Source organism: Lepisosteus oculatus, chromosome 4 (genome assembly GCF_040954835.1).
Source record: "Lepisosteus oculatus isolate fLepOcu1 chromosome 4, fLepOcu1.hap2, whole genome shotgun sequence".
Classification (NCBI taxonomy): Eukaryota; Metazoa; Chordata; class Actinopteri; order Semionotiformes; family Lepisosteidae; genus Lepisosteus; species Lepisosteus oculatus.
This window is the reverse complement of record NC_090699.1, coordinates 31,911,414-31,932,847: the sequence shown is the minus strand read 5'-3', so window position 1 is coordinate 31,932,847 and position 21,434 is coordinate 31,911,414. Positions and strand designations below refer to the sequence as shown.

At 36.9% G+C, this 21,434-nt stretch overlaps 2 protein-coding genes across 11 annotated transcripts in view; one reads left to right on the top strand and one right to left on the bottom strand.

Annotated features, from left to right (window-relative positions):
- pitx3 (paired-like homeodomain 3) overlaps nt 1–2,250 on the bottom strand; it is a 39,847-nt gene extending 37,597 nt beyond the window's left edge. For 2 of the 3 annotated variants that reach the window (XM_015346498.2, XM_006630455.3), the window contains exon 1: nt 1,800–2,059. The gene's annotated coding sequence lies outside the window, so the exon portion shown is untranslated. The other variant, XM_015346499.2, reaches the window with a different exon arrangement.
- Nucleotides 2,251–10,982: 8,732 nt separating this feature from the next.
- gbf1 (golgi brefeldin A resistant guanine nucleotide exchange factor 1) overlaps nt 10,983–21,434 on the top strand; it is a 97,632-nt gene continuing 87,180 nt past the window's right edge. For all 8 annotated transcript variants that reach the window (XM_069189081.1, XM_015346780.2, XM_015346779.2 and 5 more), the window contains exons 1-3: nt 10,983–11,256; nt 13,794–13,897; nt 15,663–15,729. In XM_069189081.1, the coding sequence (XP_069045182.1) occupies nt 13,802–13,897; nt 15,663–15,729 (163 nt within the window). In that variant the 5' untranslated portion in view covers nt 10,983–11,256; nt 13,794–13,801. The remainder of the gene's footprint in view (nt 11,257–13,793; nt 13,898–15,662; nt 15,730–21,434) is intronic.

Here is a 21,434-nt window from a genome sequence, read left to right as displayed (position 1 = left end):
AAGTACTTTAAGTAGATTTATCTTATTAAGTGATTCGGAATAGTAAATACGTTTTTAGTAATGTCAGACAATTTAAAACTTAGTAGGCCAACTTAATTGCCTGAAACCTACGCATAGTTTTTCATCTTTTTTCTTGGAGGTGTGTGTATACGGGGGGAGGGGGGGCTCTTTTTCATGCATAAGTCTCTTGTGGTCTCTTGCGACCACCTGCCAGCTATCAATTTTAGACAGAGCGGGTTCCCTGAAGATTGACCTCTAAAATATTGTTTGTATTCACTTTCTCATAACACACAATTTATGAGCAAGATATGACACATTACGGAGTAACACTGCACATCACACTGCACATGTGACTGCTTTAAATGTCCTCTGTCGAAAAAGATCATATCTCCTTTAAACATCCAGCCCTTACTTATAAAGAAGAAACCTTCGTGGAGCCTATATAACCGTGAAAATTTAAATGTTTGAAAGTACATATTTACACTATATTATTATAAAGCAAGTTTCTTAAAACCTTAGATATTTGTTTTATTATATTTCAAATTATTTTTTTAAACAGGATCGTAAATTTACGTTTTTTTACTGTGCTCTACATACTGTACACACCCAAAATATATTTCTAAACGTGTAGGCCTACTCTATTGTACCTTCACGCCTGAATGAAAAGGTTCGTAGATAAGACTGATATTAAGAAGTACCAGTGAATGATATACTGAATGCGCATAACTTGGATTGAAAGGAAGTCAAAGAACAAATATTTTATTGGTTTCCTGACTGAGGTTGGTATTTGAAAAAGCAAAAAGGCGAATTTATGTCATAATATGTATATTTCTGGACACACTGCATGGATCTACAGGCTTATGTTGGACATATTTCCTCTATGACAGGTCCTGTGAGTAAAACTGGCGTCTCAAAGCCAAAGTGAGCATTACCTAACTGTCAAATTATTCACTTTGGTACGTGGACCATACAAGCGAAACAATGATATTTATCATAATTTATTATAATGTAACATGTATTAGGTTTTATGTATATTCTTGTTAGTACCTCTGCTTATTTTGCCGTCAAAACATATCAATTGTGAAGAAACTCAAACCCTTGCTGTTCTGAACTGTCCTAAACTGCTCTTTAAAAGCATTAGGTTAATTATACAGTACACGAAATCACAGAGCGCATTGATAAATCCATTATAGCCCCGTTTTAATCTGCTGACATAAACGAGCAGTATCATCACACAGTAACACATACAGAAAACAGTATATTTTAGTTTTTGTCATCTAAACTGAAGATGAACAATGTTCATTTTCTTTCTGTAGACTGCGTGTTTCTGGCAAAGCGAGCACATCCGAAGTGCATTGCTGTTATGGCTTCACTACGGGGGAAATTATCTTTGTCTCGTGTTTAAATTATCCAGCTAATAAGCTTTCACAAATGCCGCAGCTTTGTTGGTTTCTGCAGCATCACCTTTGTATTTGTATACGTCTGTCCCTTTACGTGCTTGTCTCTCATTTTCTGCTTCCGTCGACACTGACCGTAAAAAAGCGTTGTAAAACGAACGCTTCGAGTACGATGAAAAAAATGCTGCTTAGCATAAGTTTTAAGCATTTGCATTTTTACAATACATCACGATTTACGTCGCGTTAACACAAGTCTAAGTTGACTGGTTAAAGACTTTATTAGCCACTGTTTTAAAAATTGTCAGATAAATATGCTTTTCATTTTCTCTAGTTTACTTTAACACAAAGCAAATAAGATACAACATTTAAAAAAAACTTAAATTGGTGTTGGCAATCACTTACATTAAGTCCCAGCTTGGTGAGATTAATCCCTGGATAAGATAAGTTTGTAGAGGATTAATGTTGTCCTAGATGGATGTAGCTGTCAGATAGAAAGTTCCTTCGGCTTGAAAAAAACGGCAGTTTCCCCGGATCACTCTGGTCTGACATGAAGAGAGTCGGAGAGGGAGAGCTCAAGAGGTTCCCATGCAGCGGGGGACTGACTTTATGCTAAATATCTTGTGCGGCAGGTCAGCCGCTGAAAAGGACTGCCCACTTAGCCGCTTCTACTCACCCACACACCCAGTGCTATATCGCCGCCTCTCTGACACTCGACTCACTCTCCTTTCATAGCTTTTCTTGCTAACATTTACTAATGTTAGACCGTGTGCTCTACCGATTCTCTTGAATAATGTGTTGTTTCTTCACTGGATTTTATTGGCCCGGTGCGTTTTCTTTTGAGGCCAAAGTAAATTAATTGAATCTCGAACATATTTTCAAACCACAACACATATCACACACGTTCCCGTTACTCGCGCAAGCCAGTGTTTAACCTGTGCAATAGATCATATTGTATCCTTCTTGGGATACAATATGACTCTTGTTTTCGTTTCTCCTTATAATTATTAATGGAATTAATGGATTTTTCACGGCGATATTAGCAGCAGTCTAATAATACGAAAAGGTTTTCAAAAGATATACTGTAATTTAAAAATAGATTATTATTTTACGCTAATTTCTTACTTATTTTAATTTTTAGTCACGAAACCAAATATGTCGCAGCTTAGCAAAGATATATTTCCACCACGAGTAGGATGGTGACATCGTTTTTCACAGCTTTGCCTGATATGCTGTCGCGCACAAAAAAATAATTCATTTATTGTGTAAATCAGAGTCACTGTAATCACAAGCGTCACTGTGGGCTTGTTATCAATTTGTCAGGTATTCTTTTGTAAAAGGGGGTAACTATCATGATGCAATTATAAAATGTGACATCACTTCCTTGGAACCTAGAGTTGAAATCTGTAGAAAAAGGTCTGGCCTTTTCTTTCAGGAGTAATCTCCACTCCTTGTGAGTGTACAGCCTGTAAAGATACTTCATTGCAATGAAGCAGAGGTCCCTTCAAGACTTGATGAATCCTCAGGAATGCAGAGCTGCCCTTGTCACACCTCACTGAAGTAGCTGAACCTACAATACAATATTATGTGTTCACGATACTCCTTCCATCTAGCAGGAGTGCAGAGGTCAGTAGAAAAAGCTAGAAACATAATACTTAAAACATGAAGCTGTGTAGTAAAGGAATTTAATTGAGAATTGTGTATTGTTTTTTTATTTTTCACTTGGAAACAAAAATAAAATATTCAGATCTCTTAATTTGGTCCCCATTTGCTCCAGTAACACTTTTCACTTCCACAATTTTCTCGTTCCAAAGTGCATTTTGAATGATTGACGTGGGTTCGTATCCCATTTTTGACAAGTTTCTCACACCAGCAGCCATATCACCCTGCAACTTGCGACTGGTAGCCTACTGAAGCTCAGCAGGTGTGAGCCCGGCCAGTACCTGAATGGGAGACATGGGAAAGCTAAGGTTGTTACTGGAAGAGGTGTCAGTGGGCCAGTAGGGGGCACTCACCTTGCGGTCTGTGTGGGTCCTAATGCCTCAGTATAAAGAAGGGGACATTATACTGTAAAAAGGTGCCTTCCTTTGGATGAGATGTAAAACAGAGGTCCTGACTCTCTGGGGGTCATTACAAACCCCAGGGTGTTCCTTGAAAAGAGTAGGGATGTTAACCTGGGATGTGGCCGAATTTCCCATTGGCCTTTACCAATCATGGCCTCCTAATAATCCCCATCTATGAATTGGCTTCATTACTCTGTTCTCCTCCCCACTGATAGCTGATGTGAGGTGAGCATACTGGTGCACTATGGCTGCTGTTGCATCATCCAAGTGGGGCTGCACATTGGTGGTGGTGGTGGGGGACATTAACTGTAAAGCACTTTGAGTGAAGTGTCCAGAAAAGTGAGATTGAGAGTGCACATAACTGACTCTTCCTTCTGTAGTCATTTTCATTGCAATCAGTCTATCTCAATAGACAATGGTAAAAACTACTGTAGAGTTATCTCTGCATAGTAGAGTATCATTTTGGACTGATTTGTCTCACTCTGGATTGCAATCTCTGCCAAAGCAGCAGCAGGTGAAAGAGAGGCGTTTGAGTCGGTGCAGGAATTACTGCTTTATTTTTCAAACAGTCTGTCTTCTCAGCTAGGAGTTTGCTTATCTCATCCTCTCTTTTGCTGGTCCCTTCACGGTCCATCTTTCTCCAAAATTCATCAGCTACTTGGCACGACCCGCACTCAAGCGTGCAAGCGCTCCCGCTTTCCCACGAGCTCTGTTCACTCTAAACATCAAGGCAACAGTTAACACCACGCGCTATTTAAACCCCCACTCTCCTCTTCCACCTCGCTCACTATTGAGGTCCAGAACGAGTTTCTAGTCTCTCCAATCGTCTCTTACTACTGTAGCTTTTTGGCTACCGATTCAGCACTCCTTTGGACCACGACTTCGCCTCTCGTTTTTGGTACTTCTTCGATTCGGAACCCTACTGGCTTTGACTCCTCGCTTTCGTTTAAGACCACGACTTCATCTCTCGTTTGGCACCATACTGTGGAACTCAATCCACCTCCCAACCTGACTCCACCAGAGTAAGCCACGCACAGGGTCCTACCTACTGCTGCCTCCTGCCTTGTGTCACTACTATGTCCTAGTTGACTTAATGAGATCCCTCCATCTACATGTCTGACTTGCGGAGGAACTTGTAGTATTTTCACGTGCTCATTGTTGTTGTGTGTAACTAAGGGGCACCAGGGAAATAGCACTGTTTACATACATCCATTGTCAGAAAGCCATTTAATCCTGGTATGGGTCGGAAAAGATCACAAGGCTGGACTACACCCTGGATAGCTGTAATACACATACACACACAGAGAATTTTGAGGTACCAGTTAACCTAACCAGTCTGTCTTTGAAAAGTGGAAGGAAAGCACATCACTTGAAAACCCATGCAAACACAGAGAGAGCATGGAAACTTCACACACAAGGTTCTGTAGCTCAAACTCCAACCCAGGACTCAAGATCTATGAAGCAACAGTGCTAATTGCCACTCTACTGTGCTGCCATCCACTGTGTACATAGCAAATTTTTAAATGTGTTTTTGGGTATGTAACATACTTACAAAATGTAGTTTCTGACAAACAGTGGTTTGCACAATTTAGATTATTAGTATAGTAAATAAGAAAATACTACTGTGTGGATGCTCAATTTATGTTAACTAAGAAATGTCCATACATAAGCATTTTAGCAAAGTTATTGCCTATTTTGACATTAGTATATACAACACCTTGTTTCTCAATGAAAATGAAGGCAACTCCTGAGCAGGAGGTTATCGTGGTAGGATTAAAGCCCAGACTGGAATGACTCAAGCAGACAGAAATGGGTGTTGTGAATGTACTAATTGTTTTGGAGTTGTTCAAGGAAAATGTTAGAAGTCATCCTTGTCAATTTATGGTGACAGAACACATATAGATATTTGATGTTTTCTCTATGGATGCTGACAGTTTTTAGTAAAAAACATGATCTCCTGGTTTCATAAAATAATTGTGGCTAATAAGCTTGGAAAGTATATCTAATGATGTAGTTCATTTACATTTTAATTATTGGCATATGCTTCAGACAACTGAATAGCAGTTTGATAGAATAAAAAGTGGAATAGAAATTTTCATGAACACAGAGAACTATTTTTTTAATTAGGTTTAAATATGATTTTAGTTATGCACCACATGCATTTTGAGGGTAGAAAAACCATTGATTAGAATTGCAGCCTTGTGCTGGGTCTCTGGGTTCAGTTCTGGACTTGGAGTGCTATCTGCTTGGAGATTGTTCAACCCATGTTTGTGTGGGTTTGCTCCAGGTGCTCCAGTTTCCTGCCACAGTCCACAAACATTCTGGTAGGTTCATTGGCTTTTGGGAATAATGGCCCTGGTTTGAATGTGGACATGTCTGTGTTTCTGGTTGTCTGCCCTGCAATGGACAAGAGGTCTGCCCAGGGTGTATCCTGTCTTCACCCATTGCTTGCTGGGATAGGCTCCTTTTACCTGAATTGGAAGATGCCAACAATTGGATGGAAAACAAATGGTGTTGACCATATGATTGAAATGGCTTGCAATAAACATAATCTCATTTTGAAATTAGGAAGTACAGAAAACTTTATCACATTTGAAGAATGGGTTCACATATGGCTCCAGCCCAAAATAGCTCTGCCATGTGCGAATGAACAGTCAAACAACCTTGAATGTTGTATGGTAGCATTGCATTCTTGTTCTAACCTCACATTTAGTCCTTACAGGCCAAAGGTTTGCAAGCAAGAAGGCATACGCAGGAGCAGTATTGTTCTTTCTTCATCTCTTTAAACCAAAGCCAGGTAATATAACCAAGGATTCTAACACATATGAGGATTTTGGACACTCTTGCATCACTAGAATTTATAACAAATTAAAAAAATCACACAAATCACTGTAAACTGTTTACGCAAGTAGGATGGACTTCTTTTTAATCAGGTAGACTGAAGAACAGGTATACTTTTGTGTATAAAGTTCTCTGTGGAAGTCTTCCATTTATATTACTTAAAACTGCATTAATCACTTATACTTGTCAATCAAGATATCACTCAATGTTACAGATCCAGAGAAAAGTACTAAAAGCATTTCGTTTTTTTGCTCCCTGATCCTGGAATTCCCTTCAGTAAGGTTAATGTTTTCTTGCATTATGTAAGTTTAAGAAAAATATGTAAGTAAACTATGGCATAGGAGTTTGTTGTTAATGAATTAAGATACTTTAAATTCAGCTTTTATACAGCTTTTATACACTTTTATACAGCTCTGTTTGATGATTCTAAGTTTTTATTGTTGTATTATTCTTATTTCTAATATTTCTTGTATTTCTAATGTTAGTTTGTTTGATGTTTTTGTATTCATGCACAAAAATATATAGTTTTCATTTAAAAACTAAATATATAAGCGCTTTCAGAAGCCACTTTTAAAGGCACTATATAAAATAAAGTTTATTATGATTAAAATATATCATGGATATAATCAAATATGTTGGTATAACCTTTTTTTAATGTGTCAGACCATATTATGAAAAGTAAAGTGTTCCTTCCAGCTGATCCATGGCTGTTTCAATAAAACCATTTCACAGTGTCTTGACTTACGCAGTACTATTCAAACTAGGAATATATACTTGTGAGGAATTTATGAAAAAACCTCCACTTTAAGACCATGTGTTTTTCTCCTAATGGGGTTTCAAAAGCAGAATCATTCAGTGGATGATGATCCATGTATTGCTCCAAGGAAGAAAATAGGAAATGCCAGTGTGCAGCTCTTTTCTGGACAACTGGACACACCAACATATTTTAATATATATATATTCATTGTAGTGACGGCATTTTGTAAGTCATGTAAAATAAATGCCCAGAAAATTAGAACATGTGTGTTGCAAACTCACAACTAAAAAGGATAAACTCAGTACACAGTGGGCACATCACAAGCAGGATTCCACTGATCCAGGACAGGGATATGGTCTCAAAGACGTGTTTTTCTTTCAATTTGTTTCAATTTAAATAAATTCAAAAGGAGTCCAAAAAAAGTCATCAGTTCTATGTGGTCCTCAATTAAAGAAATATGAAAACAAGCATTCAGAGAATGTTGGGGAGTTATTCATGGCACCACTGTTTTAAGCACAAACTAAAGTATATTAATTAAATTGAAAAAAAAAACAGTTCAAAAATATATTTTTTTATTTCTAAAAAACATTTTAAAGTATTCTAATAAACCTACATGAAGTTATGCAGATTCCATTAAAGTTTCATTTATATCAAACACACAAATTACTTTTTCTTCACAAAAACAGCCTATGATGTTGACATGTGTCATCTACAATACCCACTTAATGAAGTGATTTAAAAAATCTATGCCTTTAATTGAAAAATTGATAAACAACATGTATATTATTGAAGTGATACAACAGCAGTGATAGCTTTGGACTCCATTGGAATGAGCTTCAGAATACCAGAGGAGCAGCAATGTCAAACTCATGACAGAACTAACATCAGAATGATGCAGTATGTTAATCACTGTTTACGACACATGTGTGAAGGAGACAACCTAAGTTATCAGAACATGCAGTAAATACAATCTCTCACAAGATTACCTCAGGAAATGAGAACTCACTAAGCAGGATGGATCAAAGTCAGTTTATGAGACAAAATAATAGTACAGGTATATACAGTATACTATCAGAATTAGCAAGACGTTACTACTGTAGCTCAGTGACGCTTGGTAGATGAGGTAACCACTCAGAAGATGACCTCTGTGCAAGTTCCTTGTTTTTGTTTAGAAAGTCAAGGTCATAATCAGCAGGGAGTGTGTAAGGTTGGACACGCCATTCAGTACATTAGCCTGAAATAAGAGATGTCGATGCACCCTCCTCCTGTACCTCAAAAGTAGTATTTAAATTGTTCTTATAAGTGGTTTACGTTGATGTACTGAAAATAGGTAGAACCATCATTATTCCATCCTCTATTTTCTAACCACTTCTTTCAGTTCAGCGTCACAAGGAAACCAGAGCCTATCTTGGCAAGCAATGGGTGGAAGGCGGGGTACACCGTAGGTGTGATGCCAGTCCATTGCAGGGCAGACACACACACTCACACCAGAGCCAATCTGCCCAAAAAACATTTAACTTACCAGTGTGTTTTTGAGCTGTAGAAGGAAACTGTGGCGCCTGAAGAAACCCATGCGAATGGGGGAGAACATACAAACTCCTAAAGACAGCACGCCAGGTCCAGAATTGAACCCAGGGCCTCATCTATCAAAGGCAGCAATGCCACTGTGTAAACCACCACCTTTATTGTTTTTTAATACAATGCATAATGAAAAGTTGGGCGAGTATGATCATGGAATGTTTTTTTTTGTCTTTGGTGAGTCACCAACCTCTGTTTTGTTTTTACTTGCAATAATTCCAAGTTCATTAGGGCATACAATGGCTGTGCACTATAATTCTCCTAATGCAAACACTTAGGATGTATAATTCTTTTTAAGTCCTCAAAGGAGTTTAGGGCCAATTGCCTATTTTGTTGAAGAAGCACAGATTCAGTAAATAGGTTCTAATAATAGGTGAATTCTGGTGTGATCCTGGGATTTGTTTAACTAATCTAGTGAAATAATGTGGTAACAGAGTGTAGTGTTAGTATCCCAACAACTAAGGCATTAAAACCTGTACATCTTCTCTGACAGTCATCTTGTTTTATTCTACTTTTAGTGCTAATGCATATTGATGTAATGCAAAATGTACAACAAATCAAATATTTTTCACATTAGCTAGAGCGATGGGCATTTTGCAATGTATTTATTGTACATTTTCACATTTACGGTTTAGGTATTTTTGTGTAAAATTAGCCCATGCTCAATTTTGTATAAATATTGTATTAGGGTTGTTCATTTTTAAGAGGCTTTGGGAAACAAGAAAGTAATGACTCAAATGGGTTAAAGTTTTAATATCATTAAAAGATAATTTTAGAATAGAAGCAGGTACTTGCTGAATACACAGTTGGCATGCATTTCTAAAATGTGCATATTATGTGTTTAGTCATGAAGATATTTTTTTACTATAAATAAACTGAATATTATGTCTTATCATCATTCTTTAACTGATGTCTCTTACAAATATGTGTAAAGTACTACACAAACCCAACATGAGTGTTTTATCTACACATCTCAGATTTTACTGGCAAATTTCAGGATATAATGCTGCCCACTAAGTAGAAAGCACACAAGAAATAATTACCTGATGGAATGCCATTGTTTGAAGATCGAATGTTGCAATTACACAAGTAGCAGGTGATCAAACACTTTGCAAGAAAGCAAACAAAAATCCCAGACACCGAACAAGACCTTTCTTTACAGGATGCATGTTCAGCAAGGGAGAAGGCAGACTGGTAGAGATTTTCTGAGATTCCCTTCAAGGCTTCACTTTATCAGATTGTGTTGGAAGTTTATTTGTATCTGTAATGGTGTAAAACAGTTTTTCAAAACTGTTTTGCTTTATTGTAACAGGACCATTTTGTAACTGCACAAGTATGAGTAAAATATAAGGTTTTAAACAGGGTACAGAATTGCCAGTAGACACAGCACTATGATTTGACAATATGTCGGTCACTTGGTCCATTCAAGGCAGTCATTATGCACCAAGCTAAGTTCACATCCTCTTATTAAAACTTTTGAAGGCAAAACAAGACTTCACTTTTTTACATGTTCATTTTATATAAGACCTTAGGACAGTGAAATGGACACTCATTACAGGAACATTTTGGTAAAGTTCAGTTTCATTTCAGTTCTTCTTATTATTAGTTCTTTAAATTAGTTATCTGTAACATCCTTAAAGGTGATTAAACGTGGTCATGTCAGAATCTAACTTGAATAAACCAGTTAATTAACATTTTCTCCATGTTGACATAAGAAAGTAATAGTACTTTTATACTTTAAAGACAGGAAACAAAATTAGAAAAAAAATATATTTAAAAAGTATGGTATTCGTACAAGAGGTAGAAATCACTTTCAGTTTCAGTTCTGGTAAAAATTCCCAAATCCATCCTTGTCTCTAAATATTCTGCCATCATAGACAAATAAAGAAAATGTACTGCACTTCTTTGATGAAACTTTATTTTTATATTTTCAATTGAGTTTGTCTTCTACAGGAAACAGTTATTACTTTTCCGTTCTACAGGAAAGCCTTGATGTGGACCTTAAGGATACCCCGCTGCTGCCGTCATCACTGTATCTCAACCGACCATGCTAAATGTGTTTAGCCCGCCCCACTTGCGACGCGTCTCTAATCGCAACTCCGCTACTGTCTGCCAATGGCCAACATTGATGTCAATCAAAGACAGCTCCTTCGACTAAATTATTTTTCCTCGATTTTCTTTAGTCCTTGCTACTGGTTTAGGTTTATTGGTGATTTTCTGCTTTGTAGAACTATGTATTCCTTTTAAATTAATTTAGTAACATAACTAGGATTTTATTCCTTTACTGTGATTGGTCTTTGTCCCCGTCCGTCATAACTTTCACCAAGCAGCATGTTCAGTTACACGTCTACTGCGTTACCACGTCAGTGAGTTTACAAAGTGCTTTGGGAGAGCCGGCTAGTGTTTTTTTTTTCCAAATCTATAAACATTCATCAATCAAGCGTAGGTTTATGCATCTCACCGTGAGCTGAGCTTTTTGAAATGTAAACCTGTTCGTTACTGGAATGTAACAGGAGTATCTGTTAGCACGTATGGTGTAATTAAATTGTTTATTTTGGTCTTATTGCTGGATAAATCAGCTGAACATTGAGCAAGCCGCCATCTTGGATTTGGACCCATACAGGTAGGTCAATGCTATACATATATGCATTCATATACATTTTACACGTTTTCCGATGCGAGTGACACCTTTCGTGTTTGTCTTGTAGACTGCCACATTGCTCTGTCTTTCACTTATTTTGCCAGCGGAGTGTGTTATGGAGTACACCGATGGCAACAACAGTGGTCAGCCACCTGTAGTATCTTACTTGCTTCAGCTCGCAGCTAGAGTATTAATATGTTTAATTACAAAATACATGTTGACAATAAACACAAAAAGCCGACAGGGAGCGGGCAAGTGTATTAAAATCTGTCAGATGTTACTGTTGGGGTATCAATGTTTTCGTTGCCAGTTAGTATTAAGGCAATGCCCAGTCATAGACGAGCAGAGGAACTGTAGATTGAAGAGTAACATGTTTGCTTTGCTGTTGAAAAACCTCACGTGTTAAGTGACTCGAATAAGCGCTTGCTTTCCAGGTCTAAGATTGGATTCAGCTGCCTTGTATGTGCTAGTTAAAAGTGAAATATATCATTTTTGACACAGTGAGGCAGTCTGGGAGATGCTGGAATGCAAATTCTAATGATCATTTATTGAGTTAGGGAATAAGAATGAGGGACGTCCGTATAGCTCCTTTAAAATGTGGCATTAAAAATAATTATTGCAACATTGTTGTATATGGATGTCTTGTTATAGTCACATTGGTATTTAAACGCTTTTATAACATGAACGAAGCAAGCAGACTTCACACTGTTGGTTGGGTATAGTTAAAGAGCGACTTCCTGTCATATGTAATTGCAAGGCATCATGGGATACAATATGAACCTGAACAATTCCTGCTAGGGGCAGCGCGTTATGAGGGAAGACTCATTTTCGGTCAAGGGAGGCGTGTCCTGTGCAAAGTATGATGTTCTTTTACTATTGGTAGCAATGTTTAAACCTGTATGTAGATAAAAGTGAAGTTAGCCTTTTTAGACCTTTTTATAAAGGAAACAGAGTCAGAAACCCTTTTGGTATACACTCATTTAAAAACATACATGTTAAGAGAAGCAAGCACTCCAATATTGAAGTGAAGGTTTTGACCAATAACAAAAGTTAGGATTTAACTGTTACAAAAAATCATGTCACTGAAGTGTCCAATATGGTGGTGTTGTCACCTTTAATTAACAATAATGGAAGAAAAGAAATAACTATATAGCCACCTATTTTATTTCAGAATCAAATAGCTCTTTGGTCATCATAAAAACTTATCCAGGTCTAGATTACTTACAGATATTTTTTCTTCCCTAGTCAGCCATTCACATTTTGCTTCAACCTGAAATTACCAAGAGTAAAAGTGTCCTATGTTCTGATTGCGTAGCTGTATTCCCAAATGAACCCTTTTCCATTTATCAGGGTGATGATTTTGCATTGCCCAACCTGTAGAACAGTGCACAGGGCACTGCTGTCATTTTATTCCAATATCCTACCATAAGAAATAGTGTACTTATCATTAGTCAAAATCAAAAAGTAACGTCTTTCTGTTGGAACACACTCTTAATTACAGTAATCTTTCTCTAAGGGAAAAATCTCCTTTTTAGTTCTGAATCTGGTAGCATTACACTTTATGCCCTTAAACGTGTGGGAAGAATGAAGCAGTTTCAAATAATTTCTAAACTTTATTGATACTTTTAAAGCATTTGAATACCTTCGGTGATGTTTTTACTAAGATCTCCATTGCATACACTGTAGCAGCCTTTAACAGTGTTTTAGTTGTTCTCTGATTTTTTTGATCCATTCATGATTTTACGTGTGTAATAATACAGGTTTTTATGGATGGTGTGCAGAAAAATATCATAATGTACATCTTCTTCTGCTGTAACTTGGCTATTGTTTTTTGTTGGTTAATATTATATGAGGAACATTCTCTTGTTTTCCAACCATTGTGTGGCAGTGAGAAGGTGGCATGTTTTTTGCAGGCAGGAAATGTAACTTGACCTTTTAAGCAAACAGGCATGACAGGTATGTTTTTAAAGAACCTTATATTGCATCATGTTTTGGTCCTTTTGTTTCATGAGTTTCTGAAGCTTGCTTATCTGCATGAAGTTTATCCAGTATTGAGCTAACACTTGTTTCGGCAAGGTCTTATTGTATTATATCATAGTGTGTATGATTTATTTGCTATTAGTGGTCAACTAAGACGTTAATCCTATTATCATAAGGCAGGCAAGCATAGTACGACTACTTCATACATAATCATTGTTTCAGGATGTCACTACTGTTTGCAAATCCTAACTGGTCTGTGTTTTGTACAGCAACCACTCACAAATTCGGCTAAGATTGATTTCTTCTGATTTCGATTCTGAAGACTTCTTTGCAGACCATTTTTTTTAGGGGCATGGGGTCCCCTCATTGGTCGCCCCTGTGACACCACTTGTTGTCCCCATGTTCGTAAGAATTTTTCTGAGAAAGAGGTCGATGATAGGGGTTGCTGAGCGGTACGACTGTATTAAATGACATTATCAGAATTTAAGTTCAATTTAATCATTCTTTTGTAGCAATAACTATTTCATGTTCTTCTTTAGAAATCATTATGGTGGACAAGAACATATATATTGTTCAAGGAGAGATCTGTTCTGTTGTTGGTGCCATCAAACGGAATTCCAGATGGAGCACCCATACACCTCTGGTAAGACCATTTTGTATGTTATAATCATATAAGTATGTTTGACACCCAGGTTGTTAATCACAGATTTGAACAGAGCTATTACTAAAATCTCAGTTGGAGTCAAGAAGATGAATATAGAAAAGCTTCTATATTGTGCTTCATGTGCAGTGTCTCTCCCTTATAGATTCCTTGGGTAATAGTTCACTCTTCATGGCCAACATTTTCTGAAAATATATATATGTACAGTGCAGCAAATTGCCTTTTTCCTTTTTTAAGTACAGTACCACTTGTCTACTGGTTCATGTTTTATTATTGATTATGACTTTGAAGATGTTGAGTACTTAAATAAGGTCTCCTCATACAGTTTTCTCCGTTCAAGATTAAAAACACTTAGTTTCTTCAGCTTGTTAGTGTAGTACATTCCTTAAACCAGGGAAGGTATCTGGTTGCCTATCTGAACTGATTTTTGAGCAGCAACACTTTTTGTAATGTGGTGACTAAAAATGTGCACAATATTATAAATGAGCTCATGCCAGTGTACTGCATACGTGTTAACATTCCTTGATTTAAATTCTACACTTTTATCAATCTGAACATTGTTTGACTTTTTTATTGCTTCCACACATTGCCTAGAGGTTGTAAATGGTGTGTCAACATAAACGCTCAAGGCTTATTCTGAAGTAGCTTCTTCAAATACCTTGTGCCCCTATGTTTTATTTATAATTTGTTCTTCCTACTTGCATGAAACACTACACTTGTCTACATTAAATTTAATCTCTCAGGTGTTTGCCAAGTCTTGAATTTAGTCCAGATCATTTTTTCTTTACTTTTTCTACAGTGTTCAGTAATCCTTTTACTTTATAATCTGCTGTTTTAGGAATTAACAAGAGCATTGATCCTAGTTTGGATCCCTGTGGTACTCCATTAATTGTATCATCCTGATTTTTGCACCGACACATTGTTTTTTGGATCATTCACGTTCCCTGTTATATTTAGGTGAATCAATTCCTTTAGCTTTTTTCATGGTTTTACATCTAAATGGTCATCAGTGCTGAAAAGGCAGACAAAAATTATGCACTCGTAGTTCTTCAAATTCTGTTCACAAAAAGAAAAAAAATGGTTTCCATTATATTGCTTTGAATAAAACTGCAGAAAAATCTGAGTATCTAAACAAAGTGTGCTGTTATGTTGTGTGTGTTTGTCCAGTGTTTCATGTACATGAGTTATGTATTGAGAACTTGCACTTCAGGGTTTTTCCAATCTGCATTTTCATGTGTGGCTTCAGTTTTGCTTGTTCAGTCCTGTGCTGGCATAAAAGCAGTGGAAAGATAACCTGGTGACAGTGGAGAAATGGCATGTAGGGTCCACAGCTGAGCATTGAACTAGCTATTGGATAATGTCCATACTATTAAAAGTAAAAGTGCATGAACCTTACAATTTAAAGATGCGACATCTGAAACTAGAAAATATTACAATAATATGACTGTGTGGAAAGGAGAAGAAACATATCTTTTCAGCGTTTAATTCAGCATTATCTGCACAAGGGGCAAACCTTCGACTGGCTAAAAGTCTGGAATAAAAAAAAAAGAATAGTGTTCTGTGGTTCAATGTTTACCGCTCTAGTTTTTATTATTAGCATTTGTATTGATAATCATCTCATTATATGCCAAGATTTAACAAATCTAAATATTTTACAATATCTGCACACCTAAAACATGGTCAAAGGTGGCATGAATAGTACCGTAATTTTCAGTGTCTTTCATCATTTTTTGTGGTCACTATCTAGGATGAAGAACAAGATCCACTACTGAACAGTTTCAGCCACCTGAAGGAGATACTCAACAATATTAAAGGTATGTCCTTTTCAAATGAACATTTGATTTGTAAAGACCCATTTCTATGAGTAGCTTAAATATAAAGAAAATGGTCTTAGGTTAGGCAAATGAGTTTTTTTTTACCCAGTGTGAAAATCATTTTTACAGGAAAACAAAATGTGCTTAGAATCACCTAATGGTTTTATACCACAATATTATTACCACACATTCTTAGGAGTCCTTGAACTTCTTTGTCCTCAAAGTATCTTCTGGTGCTTAACTAGTGCATATGTTTTGTCCTTTGCAAATAGTCTTCATTGTTCTGTTTGATTACTGAATTACCCAATCTATTGTATTGTTTTGTAGCCTTTTCTGTTCATCTCTCTGTATTACTTTAATAACCTTCAGATCAGTTTGAGCTTTGAGAAAAAATCATATCATGTTTAAAACAAGAAGAAACATCTGGTTCACTAGGCTGATGGATTGTTCAGAGCTAATTGATCTGAGGATCTCATCCAGATGTTTCATGAAACATTTGAATATTTCAATCAAATCCCCTTGTGGTCGCCTCTGTCCAAGTCTACAGTGATTTAGTTCTTTTTGACTGTTACTGTAGGACTACTTTGAGCCTGGGAATGTATCTGGTTAGTCTTCTCTGGACTGATTCCAGACAAGCAATGTAATTTTGTTGTGTTATGTCCAACATGTGTCCAACAATATGTTCTAAAAGAGGTTTTACCAGTGCATTTAAATTTGTAGAATTTTATCATAACATCCCTTAAATTAGACACTTTTCACTTGTATATCCTAAAGTTTACATTGTCTAGAAGATATAATTGACATTTTTACACAAACACTTTAGCCTTTTTCATTTTTAGCCTCTTCAAGTTTAATTTTCCATTTTGTGTTTGCAGTTTGTCTTTGGTTCCTGAATGTACAACACTGCACTACAATTATTGTCATCCTGTTAGTTTGATATTGTTTGCAAGCATGACGAGTTTACTGTGTCAGAACCTGTTATCACTATAAATTGGGAACAGCAGGGGTTTTAATGCAGATCCCTGGGATACTCAACTAATTAGATTACCCCTGTCAAAGCATTTACCCTTTATCTGTACTTTCCATCTTTTGTCCATTAAGAAGATGCACTATGGCTACTGTCGCATCATCCAGTTAGATGCTGCACATTGGTGGTGGTGGAGGAGAGTCCCCATTACATGAGTGGACTGTCCAAAAAAGCGCTATATAAGCATAAGCAATTATTTATTATTATTATTATTATTATTATTATTATTATTATTATTATTATTATTATTATTGTGCTGGGACACCTCTGCATCAGATGTGAATTCAATACTTAATAGGTTTGGAGTTAAAAGGCCAAATGTTTTTTTTTACACTAGTGTTTAGTGTTAGAGGCCACATATTGACAATGAAGAGAAAGAAATGCTAGTCAGGTGTTCATCTTGGTTCAAACAGGAATAGCACTTCAACATGTATTCTGCCTGACGGTACTATAATTGTACCTATACATTTGGCTAAATTGTTTTAATCAGGTGCAGTTTGCATGATATGTTGCACAGTTTATAATCTGTTGTGGCCATAAAACCTTAGCAAATTTTCAATTGATTAGTGATATCCGCTTAATAACATTTTGAAAGGATAAGGGTTAAGGATTAGTATTAAGGATTATTATAATATATGGATGAGGCTGACATCTTAGTTGACTCAGGACACCGTTTTTGTCACAAATCTAATTGCTTATCTATCCCTCTACGCATTCTTAGTACTAGGCTGCTTAGCTCCCTGATCTTCAGTTTTAAAAGTGGGAAGAAAACAATCTGAACAGCCACAAAAGGCTCCATTGCTTTGAAGCCTAAATATTTGATCATAGAGGTGAATTAAGGAAACTTGTTTTAATTATTGTAATGTAATGATTCTCTTTACTATCTCATAAGGAGCAGCATAAGGGTCAGCAACTCTAATTATCACTGCTACAAAATGACACTGCAAATGAAAATAATGTTCATTTTAATGTGTATTTTTTATTTTTCCAAATATATTCAAAAGAAACATCCAAGCTTGTGAGACCTGATGTAAATCCATTCAAGCTGCAAATATAAAGTGCCTTTTCTGTTCTGAACAGCATATTTAATCAGGTGTGGCAGAAATTTCCATTGAGAAGAGATGGCCTTTTGCATTTGTCAATATTGTCTTTCTCATTTCTTGCTGTAGGGGTTTCTGTACTTTATTTATAATTTCCTAACTCCCATTGAAACCGTTTCAGAGTTTGTTCATTATTTAACCAAAAACTTTGTAATTAACAAGTGGCGTAATGTAAATGTTAAGCTTTGTGGTGCTGGTATTCTCTAGAGTTCACACACACAGATGAGCCAGACAGTGGAGAGATACCATGTTTGTGAGGAAGGGGTCTGTAGTAAGATGTCTGTAAGATTTGAAAGGAGGCTCTGAAACAACAGGGGCTTGAACAAATGTCTGTCGTGCACCTGATGTTTAAAGCCTTCATCGCCTACTTATCTTCTAAGCCACGTCCGTGCAGTATGCTAGTAAGAATCTTTGCATTTCTGGTTTCTTCCTCTTGGCTTCCTAGATCCAGTGGCCTGGAGAGGAGAGGCACAGTTATTCATACCTAATTTTGTTTTGATATGTTACATACAAAAGTTACTGTACAGTGCCTTGCAAAAATATTTGGTCTCTTTTAAAGACAAAATTAATTGCCAGCAGATATCTTCATATCAAAAACTGAAATATGCTACCTGCATAAGTATTCAGACCCCACATATTAATATTTGTTTGATCCACCTTTTGCCACATTACAGCTTTAAGTCTTTTGGGTTAGGTGTCTAGATAGATACTTTATTGATCCCGTGAGTGAAATTGCAGTGCAACAGCAGCTTAACACACACAACACAGCCACAGTGCAACGAATTATATTCAGTCTACTGTCCTCGCACACTGGTTAGGAGTGATGTTTGCCCATTTTCTTGGCAGCTTTGCTCCAACTCATTCGCTTTCATTTATTTATTCACTTGTTTCTTCGGACAGCGCTTGTGGACCACATTTTTCAAATGTTGCCACAGATTCTCGAAGGGGCTTTGATCGAGCCAGTCAAGGACATTGTTTTGTTTGTTCTTGGTCCACTCCAATGTTACTTTGGCTGTGTGCTTGGCATCCTTGTCCTGCTGAAAGGTGATTATTCTCCCAAGCATCAGTTTTTTAACAAACTGAAACAAGGTCCCTTGTGGTTTTTCCACTGTACTTTGCTTCATTCCAACTCGACTCCTCAGCAGCAGGGACAGGAAGCATCCACACAGCATGTTGCTGCTGACACCATACTTCACTGTGTGGATAGTGTTTTCTGGGGCATTTGTGTTAGGTTTGCTTCACACATAGCACTTTGAATTTTGGCCAATCTTGTTCTCATCTGACCACAAAACCTTTTCCTTTTTCCTGGATCGCTCTGGTGCTGTAAGATAAACTCCAGGGTTTTGAGATGGTTCTTTTTGAGTAGTGGCTTCTTTCATCCATCCTCCCATACAGGCCAGTGCTATGCAGAACTCTTGATAGTTGAATAATGCACCTTTACTCCACTCCACGGAACTCTGTAGGTCTTTCAAAGTGATTGATTGGCCTCTCAATGGCTTCCCTCACAAGTCTCATTCTTTTGGCTGGGTTTTGAGGAGCGGCCTTTTCTAGACTGGGTGGTGTGATGCAGCTTCCACTTCTTGATTATTGAGCAAAGAGTGCTCACTGGCATATCCAAACTTGTTCATATTTTTTGTGGCCTTTTCCTAATCAAGGCTTTTTTATATTTATCTCTAACTTCCTCTTTAGCCTTTATTTTCATACCATCAGATTCATGCCTGACCAGTGATCTCTAAACAGACTGGAGTTTTTATCCAGTAAAGGCGACGGCCACTTCAGTGCTGCACAGACAGAGGCCAATGTACAAGGCAATTGTATCATCATTATGGCAATTTCTTTCAACTGTGTAAACTTAGCTACCAGAATACAGGGGTCTGAATACTTGTGCAAGTAGCATATTTGAGTTTTTGACTTACTTTAAGATACTCAATGAGAAATTACTAATTTTATCTTTAAAAATAATTTTTGAGCATGTGAATTTACAATAAAAGTACTGATTGGAAAAAGAAAAAAGTAAAGGTTTATTCCATGTTGAAAAGATGCATGGAATAAAACTTAACTGGTTCCTTAACAGCTTATGCATTTTTATAATATTTTAATTAAGAATTATTTAATTTTTTACTGAGAAATTTTAGTCCTGTCACATCCCACTTTTACTTTTTGTTTCTGTATTTATAGTTTGTTGGGAAGAACAGACCATAATTGTGTACTTCTTCATGCACATCTATGCTCCTAGTGTTGCTGTACCAGGCAAGTGTGATCATTCTGTTTCACGCTGAGATAGGCCAGACTCATCATACAACAGATCGGAGGTTCCTGAAAAAATGCGTCAACGGATTGTTGTTTTTAATTTGATCTGGGGCTATGAAAGGTGTGTATTAAATTAGTCAAATGAAATTTGGTTTCATGCTTGATTTCTTTGTGCTTCTGATGCTTCACACATTACAGCAAAGCTGTCTTTTAAGGATGTTTTTTTTTTCTGCTCTGTGACTTTTTTTTTTCCCAGTCCCGAATGTACTGTAGTGTGTTATTTAAGTCTTTCTTGAAATTCTTCAAGGAAATGACCTTACCCTCTTAGGTGACTTGGGCTAATTGTGTATTGCCCGTGCAAATCATGGAAGGGAAATAAGGACATAAAAATCCCTAGTGTACTCAACGCATCGCGATCCTTGTCTTTACAAGTTCGGTAAAAGGAATAGCTAGAGGTGATGGGTCTGTTGACAGCATGTGTATCTGTTTTTGGGGGGTAGCTGCGTGATTGGGGGCAGGTGCCTGTTCAAAGTGCATTTACAGAAATCTCTTAGAGCAAAGTTTGTTCTTAACAAACACACCTGGGAGAAAACATCCTCCAGAGTTTAATTGTTAAGATTGCTGAGACCTGTCAGAGAACTCTAGTAAAATCACAGGTGCCATCTGCATGTTTACTCTAGTTAGGGCAGCCAGATTAGACTTAATTAAAATTGTTTTTTAAAGTGGTTTATGTTGTAGTATTTGCATCAAATATATCCTTTCATTGATGATCTGGTTCCATGACTGTGGTTAATAGAATGCTTTTAACGGAGGGTGGTAAGGTGTGTTGCAAAACAGCTGTATTCTTCTAAAAACAAATTGAGTGGAATTTCCCTATATAGCAGATGGTGTGTACTTGTCTGCAACAATATGACCAATACATAAAAGACTTTAAAGTTAAAAAATATAAACATTTATTTTTATTGCCTTCCAAATGTCCCCCTTTCAGTGAATTGCAATGGTTAGTTCCTTCTTCCTTGTTTGAATATGCATGATACTGCCTGTCAGCTGTGGTGCACAGGTATATTGAAAGTACTATGATCTGCTGATGCAATCTGTACTTTGCTTATTTAAAACTGCATTTTTGTCTCGCTGTTTCTTATTGGATTTTAGTTAAACTCTCTGGAAACAACACTGCTTCAAGTGTTTTACAGAGATAATTGCCTTTTAACGTTTTTGAACAGTACCGAGCTGGTTGGCATCATGTGTCCATAAGTGCAGTTATAAGCTGCTCACGCTGTTGCCAATACTTTGAGATGCACTTAGGTTTGCTGTGAGGTACTGATTAA